Genomic DNA, 16605 nt, shown 5'->3' on the forward strand with positions numbered 1-16605 from the left:
ACCTCTGGATATATTAATCTGGTTTTGCCAATTCTGAAATTCACCAGCTGACTGCACTTGAGAGCCAGCTTCCATATTTTGAGTAATTATGTTGTGAAGTGAACTTGAATAAAAATCATACTAGATATTAAGGCTTACAATTTCCTTGTCAAGACAGTAGGTAAACATTATTGATCTATTTTACAACTGGAAAATTGTGACACAAAGATTAAAGAATATCTCATCTAGCTGATGTAAAATGCAGTCATTTCTTAACCTTCACTGTGTCTGGAAAATACTTACTTATCAGAAGTAAGAACATAAGAACGGCCATGCTGGGTCAGACCAACGGTCCATCTAGACCAGTATCCTGTCTTCTGACAGTGGCCAATGCAAGATGCTTCAAAGGCAATGAACAGAACAGGGCAATCATCAAATGATCCACCCGCTGTCATCTAGTCCCAGTATCTGGCAGTCAGAGGCCTAGGGAGACCCAGAGCATGGGGTTGCATCCCTGACAGTATTGGCTAATAGCCATTGATAGACCTATCCTCCATGAATTTATCTAATTCTTTTTTGAATCCAGTTATAGTTCTGGCCTTCACAACATCCCTTGGCAATTAGTTCCAAGGGCTGACTGTGTGTTGTATGAAGAAGTACATCCTTATGTTTGTTTTAAACCTGCTGCCTCTTAATTTCATTGGGTGAGCCCTGGTTACTGTGTTATGTGAAGGGGTAAATAACACTTCCCTAGTCACTTCTGCGCAACAGTCATGATTTTATAGACCTATCATTTCCCTTGTTGTCTCTTTTCCAAGCTGAATAGTCCCAGTCTTTTAAATCTTTCCTCAGATGGAAGCTGTTCATACCCTTCATCATTTTTTTGTTGCCCTTCTCTGTATCTTTTCCATTTTTAATGTATCTTTTTTGAGATGGGGCAACCAGAACAGCACGCAGTATTCCAGGTGGACTTATAGATGTTACTTTATAAAGAATTGCTCTATATATTTGTATTGTTACGACAAGCCTCTTTCAGTGATCATCTGTCGTCTTATGACTCTTTGTCCTTGCAGTAATATGGGTAGGGCCCTACCAAATTCACAGCCATGAAAAAGACATCATGGACTGTGAAATCTGGGCTTTTGTATGCTTTTACCTTATACTGTACAGATTTCATGGGGGAGACCAGCATTCCTCAAATAGGGGGTCCTGACCCAAAAAGTAGGTTCAGGGGGATTGCAAGGTTGTTTTAAGGAGGGGTCACAGTGTTGCCACCCTTACTTCTGCGCTGCCTTCAGAGCTGGACAGCCAGAGAGCAGCAGCTGTTGGCCCAGCACCCCACCAGCAGTAGTGCAGAAGTAAGGATGGCAGTACCATACTATGCCACCCTTACTTCTGCACTGCTGCCTTCAGAACTGGGCAGCCGGAGAGAGGCGGCTGCTGACTGAGGGCCCAGCTCTGCAGACAGCAATGCAAAAATAAGGGTGGCAATACCATACCATGCCATCCGTACTTCTGCGCTACTGCTGACGGCAGCTCTGCCTTCAGAGCTGGGCTCCTGGCCAGCAGCCGCAGCTCTCCAGCTGCCCAGCTCCGAAGGCAGCGCTGTAGCCAGCAGCAGCTCAGAAGTAAGGGTAGCAGTATTGCAACACCCCGTACAATAACCTTGCGACCCCCTTGCCCCCCAACTCCTTTTTGGGTCAGGACCCCTACAATTACAAACCATGAAATTTCAGATTTAAATAGCTGAAATCATTAAATTTATAATTTTTAAATTCCTATGATGGTGAAATTGACCAAAATGGACCATGAATATGGGGCCTAATATGGACCTTCTCTTCGCATTGACAGTTCTGATCTATAAATATATGTGAAATCTTGGTTATACTTAACATTAATGTTTACATCATTATGGGCCATACAGCATGTAATAAATAGCACCTGGACTTTCATATTACATTCAAGAAGTTGTAATTATTTAACAATGACTCTCTTCCTCACTGATGTCTCTTAAAGGTCCCAAAACAACTCATTAAATTGTAATAAATCACCAAAATAGGATGACCTGGTAAGGTCTGAAAATGTGCTCACTGCCCTTTCCCTTTGAGCCTAATGCTGTACTTAGCCTGTGAAATCAAATGTCAGTGCCTACAGGATCTCGTCTTCAGTTTATTTTTGAGAGGAGTAATTGAATTGGGATATGCGTTTATCCCACCAAACGGTCAGCATTTTAACTTTAACGTGGCTCCTCTTCCTTTGGTTGTTGGGCTTTCTCTTGAACATGAAGGATTTGCAAATAATTTACCTTTTTCAGTTTGTGCCTGGAAACTCACTCAGACTGGAACAATGGTTTCTGCCTCCTTTTGAGATTGGCTGATGCTGGAGAGACAAGGTGGGTGAAGTAATACCTTTTATTTGACTAACTTCTCTTGGTGAGACAAGCTTTCGAGCTTGCACAGAGCTCTGAGTAAGTTTCCGAGACCCGAAGAAGAGCTCTGTTTATGCTTTAAAGTTTCTCTCACACCAATGGTAGTTGGTCTAAGAAAAGATATTACCTCTCTCACCTTGTAGCTGACAGTCCCAGGATATTACAGACAACACTGCATACATGGAATGATGCTGTCACTTTTGCATGTTAAGAAGGCAGATATTCAGACAGATGTTCTCTGATCATACACCTCTTTTGGATTCTACAGTCATCTTGCCTCTTCAGTACTAGGACTGATGAATGCTGGGGAACCTTTATGGCCAGCCAATTCACAAGTGCAATGAATTTTTCACTGTCTCCAAAGTAGGAAAATGATCCAAGAACTGGCTCTAGTATACTAATACCAAACAAATGTACATTGTGTTTTCCTTAACATTTAAGAAAGAATCCATGTCTCCAGTTGATGAACTCTAGGAGTAGAAAGGGAATAGTTTACTATATTCTGTTTTACTAAATATAAGGTGAGGAATGTCTATTTGGGTGAAATGTGGGTCATTTTGAGACTAGAGCAAAATCTAGCCTTAAAATAGAGAGCACTTTTGCATTAATGTAGCTCTGCATAATGATAGGACACTCTGTGTTCATAAAATAAAAGATGCTGAGAGAAATAAAAAAACTGAAGTTTTTACTAATAGAATATTGAGAACACTGCTGCTGATTTATGCAGAGTGGACTGAATGTTTAAAAAAAAAGTTTTATGCTCTGCCTGCATATATTTTTGTCAGCATCTTGAGAATTGTATGTGACATTTTGAATCTTCTCATATAAATTCTTGATTAATGTTCCATTCAGAAAAGGAAATGTGCAATGCTGTTTTTTTCCCCTCATCCTCACTTAGAAATCACTCTTAATCGACTTGACTGCTATGATTTAAAAATAACCTCACTATTACATTAACCTGATTTCCTCTCTACCTCATTCTTTTGGACCTCTTGCTTCTTGGTTTCAAACACCCAAGTAAAACGTGGTTTATAGATGTGTGATGGTGCCCTGGACTTTTTGTTGTTCAGCCATCTTGTGCTGCAATCATAGCCATAATTCCTCCCTCGGCTCTCTTGTAGAAGGAAGATCTCAGCTTTCCCTGTGCCAGTGCTCCGTTTTCTATATTTAATCAGTCACCCTTTTTCTAGGCAACTTTGTGCATCTCCTTTTTAATACTGACCGCATATGATGAGACACTAAGAATTAGCCATTTATTACTCCTGAGTCAGCAAAGTGTTAACGCACCAAAAGTAGAAAGTCCTCTTGTCTCTGCAATAGCCTGGCCTGTTTTTGGACTATTGAGCTGACACATGGTGCCAGCACTGGTCGATAAAGGTACAAAATGTTTTTTACAATTGTAACTTCATAAAATTGCAGTTTTTCAGCAATGAGATGCAAATGACTTTGCTGCTGAGTCTAAACTGGGACAGCTATACCTAATGCACTCTTTGCTATGGAATCTTAGGCTGCTGTGAGCGAGCTGGGTTTCTGGACACCTGTTAAGAAAAAACTGTCATTATACAGTTATTCTATTTTACAGCCATTTAAAAGTATTTCAAAATTTTGAGCCTATTAATTATTAGCTATAGATAAATAGGGATTCAAAAGTATTAGTTTTGGAAAATATCCCTTGAAATCCTATTTTCCATGCTACTAGTTGTAGTTCTAGTTGTCTACTGTATGGTTGTCATTTATTTGTATTGCAGCTAGGGCTATCAAGCAATTAATCACATGATTAATAATAGAATACCATTTATTTAAATATTTTTTGATGTTTTCTACATTTTCAAATATTTATTTCAATTACAACACAGAATAGAAAGTGTACAGTGCTCACTTTATATTTATTTTTATTACAAATATTTGCACTGTAAAAAAACAAATGACATGGTATATTTCATTTAACCTAATATAAGTACTGTAGTGCAAGAAAGTCGAACTTACAAATGTAAAATTATGTGCCAAAAAAAACTGAACTCAAAAATAAAATATAAAACTTTAGAGCCTAAAGTCCACTTGGTCCTACTTTAGCCAATCACTCAAATAGACAAGTTTGGTTACAATTTGCAGGAGATAATGCTGCCCACTTCTTGTTTACAACTTCACCTGACAGTGTTGTAACCGTGTTGTAACCATGTCACAAGATATTTACGTGTCAGATGTGCTAAAGATTCATATGTCCCTTCATTCTTCAAGCACCATTCGAAAGGACATGCGTCCATGCTGATGACGGGGTCTGCTCAATAACGGTCCAGAGGAGAGCGGACTGATGCATGTTCATTTTCATCGTCTGAGTCAGATGCCACCAGCAGAAAGATGATTTTCGTTTTTGGTGGTTCGGGTTCTGTAGTTTCTGAATCGAAATGTTGCTCTTTTAAGACTTCTGAAAGCATGCTCCGCACCTCATCCCTCTCAGATATTGGAAGGAACTTCAGATTCTTAAACCTTGGGTCGAGTGCTTTAGCTATTTTTAGAAATCTCACATTGGTACCTTCTTTGTGTTTTGTCAAATCTGCAGTGACAGTGTTCGTAAATCAAACATGCTGGGTCATCATCCGAGACTGCTGTAACATGAAATATATGGCAGATAGTGGGTAAAACAGAACAGACGACTTACATTTCTCCCACAAGGAGTTCAGCCACAAGTTTAATTAACACACTATTTTTTTTAACGAACATCACCAGCGTGGAAGCATGTCCTCCGGAATGGTGGCTGAAGCATGAAGGGGCATATGAATGCTTAGCAATGCCTGCTACAAAAGTGCCATGCAAATGCCTGTTCTTACTTTCAGGAGACATAAGAAGCAGGCAGCAGTATCTCCTGTAAATGTAAACAAACTTGTTTGTCTTAGCGATTGGCTGAACAAGAAGCAGGACTGAGTGGACTTGTAGGCGCTAAAGTTTTACATTGTTTTGTTTTTGAGTGTAGTTATGTAACACACAAAATTTACATTTGTAAGTTGCACTTTCATAATAAAGAGATTGTACTACAGTACTTATGAGGTGAACTGAAAAATACTATTTCTTTTGTTGTTTTTACACTGCAAATACTTGTGATAAAAACTAATATAAAGTGAGCACTGTACACTTTTTGTATACTGTGTTGTAATAGAAATCAATATATTTTAAAATGTAGGAAAAAATCCACAAATACAGGGAAACCGCGCTATAATGCACCCTGCAAGAACGCGAATTCGGCTATAACGCAATTGTAAGGTGGTTTCAGCTGCCCCTGGCCAAAAAAAAAAAAAGTGGCTGGAGCGCCGCGGAAGCGCAAAAAAGAAAAAAAAATTGGCCGGAGCGCTGCCGGAGCGCAAAAAATAATAATAAATAAATAAAGCAGCCGGAGTGCTGTGGAAGCGCAAAAGAGGGGGAAATAAAGGGGGGGGAGGGAAAGAGGCTGGAGCGCCCCCGAAAGGGGAAAAAAAATGGAATGTGCCTTCCCCACTGCCTCTTCCCCCGATTACTCTTTTGGTGAGAAGAGCCGTTCTCCTCCCCAGCTCCTCCTCGCTCTTCCTCTGCCCCTTGCACGTCTCCCCTGCTCTCCCCAAGTGTTTCCCCCTCTCACTGCATGGCTGAGAGCCCCCGCTGCTGGAGCTGCACCCTTTCAGTTACTGTTATGGGCAGTTCGCAAATGAAAGTCATTTTCTGCCCAAGAGAAATCGACCAGCTTGAAACTGACCAGCTTGAAATGGTAAACCCCACTATACCACAACCCTGCATTTAGCGCCATCGAATTTTTTGGACCCCAATCATCATGTTATAGCGGGGGTTTCACTGTATTTAATAAATTTCAATTTGGTATTCTATTGTTTAACAGTGCGATTAATTGCGATTAATTTTTTTAATCTCAGTAAATTTTTTTGAGTTAATCGCATGAGTTAACTGCAATTAATCGACAGCCCTAATTGCCACAGAACCTTATGGCCCCAAATCAGAATCAGATTCCCATTGTGCTGGCACTGTACAACACATATGACATTTACTCCCTTAAGAACTTGTAATCTAAAAAGTTAATTTTATTTATCTAAATGTATTGTTTGGCTGGTGACATTACTAGGTCCAGAGGTACATATGTTATGTAAGTTGCAAAGAGTACAACTTAAGAGTATAAATTTCAGTGCCCTTATTGTTGTGATTCTGCCATATACCTCCATATACCATCCTTTTTATAGCCTTTTGAAAACAAATGATCATTAAAATTCTTCCACTTTAAGATTTGGACGTTCTGATGAAGTACATAACTTTAATTTGCAAAGCTCACTGAACCCAAATGAGTGTGCTTTCTCTGAAGATGACAGTGTACAATAGATTGCTTTGTACCCGTCTGTCAGAGGGATAAAGCAGTAAAACAAGGGTTCAGTTATTTGTGTGCTAGAGGGGCAGTGGTTATCTGGCAATATGACAGTTTTGCTAATGGTACCTGACAGGAGTGTCACAAAGGAATAATTGTAAAGAACCTTCCTGTAACATAATACGTTAAGTGGAACACCAGGAATGCAGGATCCCATTTGACAATGGATCTAGTTTAGATGCATAACCTATTTGTTTACTTCCAATAATTTAATGAGGTTTGGGGGATGGGTCTATCAACAGATATTTATTTAATTGTAATGTAATACTTTGCAGTTTAACATCACTTTCTTATCCTATCTGTAGATCTCAAAGCACTTTTCAGGGATATTATTGCCTTTTTACAAGAGGTGTAAAACAGGCATAGTGGTTGTGGCTCAAGGTGACAAGTCGAGTGGCTCTCAACCTTTCCAGACTACTGCACCCCTTTCAGGAGTCTGATTTGTCTAGTGTACCCCCAAGTTACACCTCACTTAAAAGCTACTTGCTTACACAATCACACATAAAAATACAAAAGTGTCACAGCATGCTGTTGTTGAAATATTGCTTACTTTCTCCCTTTTACCATATAATTATAAAATAAATCAATTGGAATATAAATATTGTACTATACATTTCAGTGTATAGTATATAGGGCAGTATAAACAAGGCACTGTCTGTATGAAATTTTAGTTTGTACTGACTTCATGAGTGCTTTTTTGTAGCCTGTTGTAAAACTAGGCAAATGTCTAGATGAGTTGATGTACCCCCTGAAAGACCCCTGTGTATCCCAGGGGAATGTGTACCCCTGGTTGAGAACCACTGATCTAGTCAGTGATGATGAGAATTAGGGATGGAACTCGAGTTCTTATTCCCTGACCTGGGCTCACTCTGTTACAAAACAGCTGCCCCTCATGATTAACTTGACTAGCTGATTTCTTGATTATTATATATTTCACTACTCTGATTATTAAGATGTGATTTTTCTCAATTGCAGCAGCCAAATACAGCAACAATACCTTATAAAGAGTTTTGTAGAGAGAGCGTTAATTATTTAAATGATTTCTAAACATAGTTTTATCTTAACCGTTTTTATGTTTTAAACTGCAAAAATCTGTCAACATAGATAAGTCAGTAGAAGGTGCTCCAGAAAAATCCATGTGCACGGTAGAATGCTAATGACCTTTTAAGTGGGGGAGGAAATGGGTTTTATTGTACGACAGCACTTTTTTTGGTGTGTGCGCCATTTGTTGTAATCTGCCGGAAGCATAAAGGCCACAATAGTCAGATCCTTAGTCCATGTGTTAGTTATCCCATTAAATACCAAAAACAGGTAGACAAAGCACATGAGTAACAGACTCTAATTGCAAACAATTTGATCTATGATTAAATTTCAGGTGATCTCTAAGTCTGTATTCAATGTTCTCACACACCCCTAATGGTCATGGGTGGGACAAATATTCTATAAGGAATTTTGAAATGGAATCACTATGATAGTTCATATTTTTGATGTGCTTCCAACTTTGGTGGAGCTGTTCTACTTTTAACTGTTTGAGCTGACCACTGTACTGCAGTAATGGGTAGCTCTTGAACGATGGGCTTTGAGAATCACTGGTTGGTTGGGTGCATGTGGCATCTCCCTGTACAAAATAAGAAAGTGCTGCTGAAGCGCACATGCAGTTTTTAATGGTAGGGACTTAGTTCAAATGTTATTTTTTAAACCTGGTAAGGACAGGCTTTACAGAACAGTCATTAGAATCCTGGGAGAATTTGTAAATCCAAAATTTGTGTGTTGGATTTATTTTCTTTCAATTTGCAAATCTGTAATAGGATTTATAGCTCCAAAGTGGGATTTGTAAACTTTCATCAGGGTTTGTAAATCAGTTTTCTTACAAATCAATAAATCAAATATTTGCTTATTTAAGAAATAAAGAAGCTAAATCTAAGGATGCAAGATAAAAGCTTGCAAATCAGAACAATAATTTTAAGACTTCCTGACACAGTTTACACATTTGAAATAAAATGTCTGGCTTTATTATTTGTGGATTAATACATCCTTACATGGTTTTCTGATTAGTGATGAGCACATTGGTGATGCAGGCAACATTTTAATCTCCAGCTGGGTTCTGAGCTGATTATGTAGTCACATACCTGGATTGTACAGTTTCTCTCCACTATCTGCATGTGAAGCAGTTAAAAGCACTGTAAGATGTGATTTTTTTAAATTTAATTTAATTTTATTTTTTAAAGCCCAGTTTGCCAATACTTTTTGTATGGTATCCTGCAGTAGTCTCTCATTAAACTATAGGCTGTATGCTATTATTCAGTTCCTGGGCCATTCTACTCATTCTATCCATTCCCATAAAATGTTTTGGAAAGTCAGTAGTCCTTAGCATCACATCTGTTGTGGCCAATAATCCTCTGCACTTTAGTACTTCACCTATATTTTTCTTACCGTCGGAAGTAGACAACACTAAGATTGATGTTGCACTTATGCTTCTTCATGGGCTTACATGTTCTTTGACGCATAAATATGGTTGGCTAAAAGTATTCTGCTCTTAGCTTTTAGTGAAGTTTTAAAGTCTTAACATTTCATCTGTCCTGCATAAAAGGGCTGAGTCTTGTCACAAGGACTCTTGTTCAGTGTCAACAGACTGGTGGAAATCCAGGAGCCAGATCATCAGCTGGCTACAAAACAGTGTAGCTCTAAGTCCTTGGAGCTATACCAATTTACATCAGCTGAGGATCTGGCCCTGGGAGCATGCAGCTGTTCTATCTAGTCTAGTGCTTTTGAATAAACTAATTTGTAATTTCCTTTCTATTTTAGATTTTGCAGAGATGTTTACTGCAGTGAAATGCAGTTTAGTTGATAAGAGCATCATCTTAAATATTTTTTGCAAGTTTTTCATTATTGTTTTCTTATTTTAAAGGAAAAGTGATCAACAAAGACTTGCGTCACTACCTGAGTCTTCAGTTCCAGAAAGGCTCAGTAGACCATAAACTCCAACAGGTGATCAGAGACAATCTTTACCTGAGAACCATCCCATGTAAGTATGCAGAGTGCTAGCATAAATTAATCTATTTCAGTTAAATTCTGCATAACTCAAGAATACTGTAAGCTTTTTTCCTTTGATCCTGTGTTGTTTCACATTTCCACCCTTTTAGTGGGGATTCCTTTGCATAAAGGCTATTTTTAGGTAGGCTCTTTGTTAGAATCCATATTAAGAAATGTTCTAAGTTAACTTGGGATGCAGTGGAAAATTAGTCTATTGATAACCGAATTTATATATATTAAAGGATTGCCAAACCAGCAAAAATGTCAAAATTCCAAGTTCGGAGGACTTCAAGAGTGTCTATATTTTTTAAACTCATTGGTACTGCCTCTAAAAACCATTAAAGAATGCAACAGATAAAGATTTCATGTCCACATAAGAGTAAGTAAACCTAGGGGGAGTGAGACATCATTACTATAACTAGTATAATATAAGTCTCACCATTGATTAGGTGGGTGTGTACGAGAGAGACTGCCACAAAGTCAGTTTTGTGGTTTCTCGCAAAGGGGAGATTAAGACCTCCAGGTGACCACCTGTAGATAAGCTGGGTGTTAGAGAAAACAGAAAGGAGGGAAGGGAGTATAATTGTAGAAGAGCTGTTTGTGAGGAAGGAGACTCTGCTGGAACATAACCAAGTGGGGTGCACAAGGGAAGTTAGGGTGCACTTGTAACATATCTGAGCCTGAAATTTAGTGGGATGGAGGAGGGACCTGTAGCATGGCCCAATGGTTAGGAGGAGCAGTCTTGGAATAGGCACAGTAGAGTTGCAGAGCAAGCATTAATGAGAGGATACCATGGGATGAGCCTTACCTCTTAATCCACTGTAGGCTGGAATGGCTGGCATCTCGTAGTATTTCCCTATCCATACCGCCCACCTGCTAACACGTCTTCAGCCAGGAATCATTAAGAGGTTGCTACTCTGGCAGCCTGAGTGAAAAGGCATTATCTTGTCAATTTCTCTCATTTCAGTCACCCATCACTGATCACCTTCAAAGGCTCTTATAAATATGGTTAAAATGCTTAATGCTGGTTGCCTGCTTGTATGTTATTACTTGGCTCTTAGACTTTACCGAGGCTAAAATTGTTCATTGGAGCAGTGCATTTTCAGCTTATCATCTTACTTAATTACTAAAAAACAAACTATTCAGTGTACTTTTGATGCAAGAATATTTACTATTTAATTAACAAACAAGCCAAGGCAAAGTTTTACTGAAGTGAATGGTTTTCTAGTGGCAACAGAGACTGTATATGGTATGCACATGGCATTCAGTAAATGACTGATATAGGACAGTTCTGACCAAACATAAGGTCTGAAGCACCTCATTTTTATTCACTAATATGAATGCTAATGGATATTGAACACCATTTTACATTTCTAAATGCAATCTGAATTTTTTTTAAGGAGTTATGAGGACCCAATTGGGTAATCATAGCTTTTAGAACCACTACAAACTGACAGCTGGATAAAAATATGTACTTTTCCAGCTTATCAGAGGGTATCTTTCAGTTTAAAGAACATCCTCACAATTCCTGAAATACCTGTCTGTCTGATGCTTTTCATATTATCATGCCATTCCATTTCTCAGTTATCCAAAAGCCACACTGTACCTTCCATATGAGATATTTACTCATTAGAATGACTGATCACAAGTTTTATTTGAAGTATTTTTATTTAAAAACTTGAATGCTATTAAATTAACATGGCACGCATTAAATTAATATAAAGCTGGCTGATAGGTCTCAAAATGTAATTGTGAATAGAGAATCGTCATCAGGCAGATGTGTTTCCAGCAGGGATCCATTCTTCACCCTATGCTTTTTCCTATTTTTATCAGTGACCTGGAAGAAAACACAAAATCTGCACTGATAAAGTTTGCAGATGACCCCAACATTTGGGGGAATGGTAAATAATTAAGAAGGCAGGTCATTGTTTCAGGGTGATCTGGATCACTTGGTAAACTGGGCATAAACATTATGCTTTGTAATACAGATTAATGTGGATGTATACATGTAGGAACAAAGAACATGGGCTATAATTACAGGAGGAGGACTATGCGGGGAAGCAGTGAGTCTGAAAATATTCGGGTGTTGCAGATAATCAGCTGAACATGAGCTCCCAGTGTGACACAATGGCCAAAAGAACTAATGGGATCCTGGGATGCACAAACAGGGGAATCTCAAGTGAGGGAAGAGAAGTTACTTTACCACCATATTTGGCACTGGTGCAATGGCTGCTGGAATACGGTGACCAGGTCTACTGCCCACAATTCAAGAAAGATTTGGTAAATTGGAGATGGGTTCAGGAAGAGCCATGAGAATGATCAAAGTATTAGAAAAGTGGCTCATAGTGATAGATTGAGCTCTGAGAGTCTTATTTGGCTTACCAAAAGAAAGGATAAGGGGTGACTTGATTACAATCTGTGAATATCTACATGGAGAACAAATATTTAATAGGCTCTTCAAACTATCAGAGAAAGGTCTAAACTGATTTGGTAGCTGGAAATTGAAACTAGAAAAATTCAGAGTGTAAATTTTTAAGTGTGTAATAAACTGTTGAAACAATTTACCACGTCATGGTAGATTCTCCATCATTGACTATTTTTAAATCAAAATCAGATGCTTTTCTAAAAGGATATTTTTCTAGGAATTATTTTGGAAGTTCTATGGCCTGTATTATAGGGGAGGTCAGATTAGATGATCACAGTGGTCCTTTCTTGCCTTAGAATCTATTAATTACATGTTAAAGCATTTTTTGTTGTAGCTTCATGCATGTTTTTTTAACACAACATTTTTTATTTACCCATTATTTTGTGAACAGGGTAACTAATGGCTTGGGTCTTTGCAAGTCGATAATGAGTGGTTCTAACATTCAGCATGCCCAGGATTACACCAGGGAAGATAAAATAGCCACTTAATCTTATGAGTAAAAGAATGAGGAGTTTAAAAAAAAGATCAGTGTAATGGAAATGAGGTTCACTTACTGACAGAGCTGTTCACATTGTTCATTGGAGTAAAATTGACAAGTTTTTAAAAGATTGAGGTTAAACAAGATGGTATGCAATAATGAATCATTGTAATCCTTGCTTCAGGAGTGCGTTAATCACGCTTATGTTAACTAGAACTTCCTTGTTTGCTAGACTTGTGTGTTTTGAACATTTCTTAATTAGCATGACCAGTTTGCTGGATTGCTTTGAAAGTTTAGTTTTTTTGCTATCCAGCGTTGTTTACTTACTGGAAGACTCATGCAGTGGCAACACCACATTCCAGGCTCCATGATAATTTACATACTTGGGTCACATTCGGAATTATGAAAGCAGAAATGAATTCATCTAATAATAGAGTACAGGCATACAAATGAGTGAAAAGACTGAAATAAATTTGATCCAACTCAATTATGTAATAGGTGGTCAGAAATCAATTTTGCTTTGTTAGTGACGACATTAATTACTAAATTTCCAAGAACATTCAAGAGACATTAAGGAAATGATACATCATCATAATGGTGGCAGACTATATACAGCTATTCCACAACCCCTCAAAAAACTCAGTTAATATTGCTTGGCCCAGGTCTTCACCAACTTCTGTACAGTAAATCAGTCAGGCTCACAGCATGCGTGAACATTTTTTTTCTCACATCACCTCATCCTCCAGCTTTTATTGTCTCCCTCTCTTATCATAATTTCTAATTTCTAAAACTCTTCCTCCTAAAATCATAGCAAGATGATTGATGCTCCCTCATTACCTCCAATTTTCCCATCTTTTCAACAGTGTGTGCCTGTATGCTGATATAGCCCAGCATGCTATAACACTATCTTATTCTTTAAATAATACTGCTTTATAGCAAGTTACATACAAGTCATTTTCATTATAATAATGGTTTTGCCTTATCTTTAATTATTTCTCATTAGGTAACTCCTGCCAGCCGTAACTTTGCTTTCAATTAATGCTACGCATTGTGAAATTAGGAACACCCACATGTATGAATACCAATACTGCAGAATGGAAATCACTGATCTAACAAGTGAATAATTTGTTTGAGGAAAGAAACATTGATTAGAAAACTTATTTAAAAAAGACCAAAAAGTCATTGAGCTATGTGAATAGTATGAGTAAAATACATCTCTCCTTTCCCTGTGAAATAAGGAGACCCTAGTAATGAAGTCAACAGGACCTCCTTTTCTACAGGTTCGGAGGTGTGTTGATACGGTATGTTGGTTCTAGGGGTATAGTATTAAAGTTCTGTAAGCAGCAAAACCAAACTCCAGTCTGATCACTACCATGTCTCCAAGAACAAAGAGCCCAAGATTTTAAAAAATGAGGTCTTAAACTTAAACTTAGGCTCCTAACTCAGTACTTAGCCACCAAATAAGTGACCTGATTTTCAACAGTGCTGCTCACTGGGAAGTTCCCACTGACTTCAGTGGAATAGGCTGGGGTGCTGAGTACCACCGATAAATACCCCAAGGAAGTAATTTGCATAGCAAGACCTTTTCAGTCTGTGAGACTTCCTGTTATCTACAAAATTCACTGGAATTTACGTGCAGCCCATTGGTATATCAGACCAAACTGACCAAGGCACCAAACTGACCAAGTCATTGCATGACCTCTGTTTAAAAGGATGATATGCATGATGAGAGACATCCAGGAAGGTGAAAGAGGAAATATTTGCCATTTCCTTTTGGTTAAATAGAAATTACAATAAAAACTCAAGTTCACCAATGAATCTCATTTGTTTTGGGGGAGTAAGTCTCATTGAAATCTCATGCTAGTGTGTGGGTGTTTTTCCACACTTAATTTATCTTGTACTGTGGACTTTAAAAAAAAAATCTTTAGTTAATGAAGTAATTCAGGGAGTTGAAGTGAGTTAAGTTGATATTTAAAACTGTGTTTCAACATGCATTCCTTCACACACCTAATGTTTCCATCACACATGATAACATTCAGTTTGTGTCATCAGTCTGTGTACAAGGGGCACATTTTGCATGGTATCAAAAAAACTGTTTTTAATTAGTATTGTATGACACCTACATTCTCATCAGAACATTTACTATAAATTCTATGAGATGTCTACCAGCAAAAGTTAAATGTTAATTTTATGTGAATGAGCTAGCAAACAATCTAGACAAAACTGTGAGATGAGAAAGTAATTGTAAATTTAAATTTTCATAAGATTAGATTGAGAGGTATAAACTGCTGTCATATACAGAAGTAGTTTATTGGGGGTGGGAATCGAAGGCTTATGAATGTTTCGTGTCAATATTTGCCATATGGACACAAATGCAAAGTGATGATTTTATTTCATCTTAGCCACAATAGAAAATGTAAATCTAATGGAATTCTTGACAAAGTGATCTAATACTGAAGGGCAGAAGCTGTTGTCAATTGGTTGTATCTTGCATATTGAAATACGATAACTTTAAACCATTTGAATGTTTTGGATTGATTATTGACTTGAAAAAAAAGTCCATTTGCCTTTATTCTTAAGATATTTCCACTTTCTACACTCAGTATAAGATTAAAAGCCTTTTTCATTTAATAGATGCAGGTAAGATACATGTCAAAACGTAATGAAAGTTGAAAGTTTTCATCATGACTAATATTTAAAACTGCTCTAGATTCATTAGAAATGAAGTTTGTCAAGTGTCCCATGTACAATGTGATATGAAAAAGCATATGCTTGTTGCCAGAGTGTCAGTTTCAGATGATTTAAAGGTTGTGTGTGGAACCCTGAAACTAAATAGCAAGATAGTCTATTTCCTCATCTTTTGTCAGGAGACTCCATTCCTAGGGAAGTAGGAAATTTTTACAGAACTAACAGGATTCTGGACTTGACTTAGCAGGTAAATAAATCACTCATTAGCACACCCTCTCAAGGGAAAGTTAATTAAAAGACCCTTGTACTACTTGTAGAAGTACCTGAGATGTTTTGGCTTCATTGGCTACCATTCCTATGGCTTTCATTGTATGTAAGCTTGTCAGCATTATCAGTTATAACAAAGATCTAAAGATCACAATTGTAGAAAAATTTGAACCATTTGGTATTTGCTGTTTTTCACTTGTCAATTAGCGAACAGATTATCAAAATTCTAAAGAGCATGAAATGGATGTAGAATTAACTATTGTCCAAGGCAGTTCATAACCTACAATCATCTGACAAGTTGTCAAATGAAGTTCATTTTGTTTCTATTGTAACTATCAAGTTGTATATTTCTTATTTACTCAGTAATTTCAATAATTTGTATAGATTAGAAATTAAACTTTTTTTTTAAGTTACACTCCTAAAATGAAATTTGCTTCACCTGCATTAAGAAATCCTTTGCAATCAGCTTTTATGTTGGTGAAATGAACATGAGCTGAAAGAAAAATCTACCCTCAACCTAGGTTCAGGCCACTAGATTACGGTGCAATTTACTCTCCTTTCTAAAATGGCTACTATTTAGCCTGTATGCTGGAACTATAGTCTTCATTCCTCTGCACCATTTGTGTGGAGTGCTAGGGCCGCTGGCCACAAGGATGTGGCCACCCCTTGCCATTTTCTGTACTGGCCTATGATAAGCTAGTGTAGATACCCCTTCACAGCATGCAGATAGTGCAGAGGTCCTTCTGTGCAGCCTCTCAGCTTGCAGCTTCTGCTGCACAGGGCCATTAGGTGCTACAGAGACCCTTGAAAGGACCATCTCAGCAGGATGAAATTTGCCCTATTTGTGTAATTTGATACGATTAAAAAAAAAACCCGCTATTTCATGCTGTTTGAGTTTTATAGGAAGCAAA

The 16605-nt window shown here is 37.8% G+C and overlaps 1 protein-coding gene across 1 annotated transcript in view; it reads left to right on the forward strand.

Annotated features, from left to right (window-relative positions):
- The window catches only part of MAGI3 (membrane associated guanylate kinase, WW and PDZ domain containing 3), a 206943-nt gene that overhangs the window by 106630 nt on the left and 83708 nt on the right, over positions 1-16605 (forward strand). The window contains 1 exon segment of the mRNA XM_039533521.1: positions 9712-9828. Coding sequence (XP_039389455.1) covers positions 9712-9828 — 117 coding nt within the window.

The sequence above is a fragment of the Mauremys reevesii genome, linkage group 4 (assembly GCF_016161935.1).
Source record: "Mauremys reevesii isolate NIE-2019 linkage group 4, ASM1616193v1, whole genome shotgun sequence".
NCBI classification, from domain to species: Eukaryota; Metazoa; Chordata; order Testudines; family Geoemydidae; genus Mauremys; species Mauremys reevesii.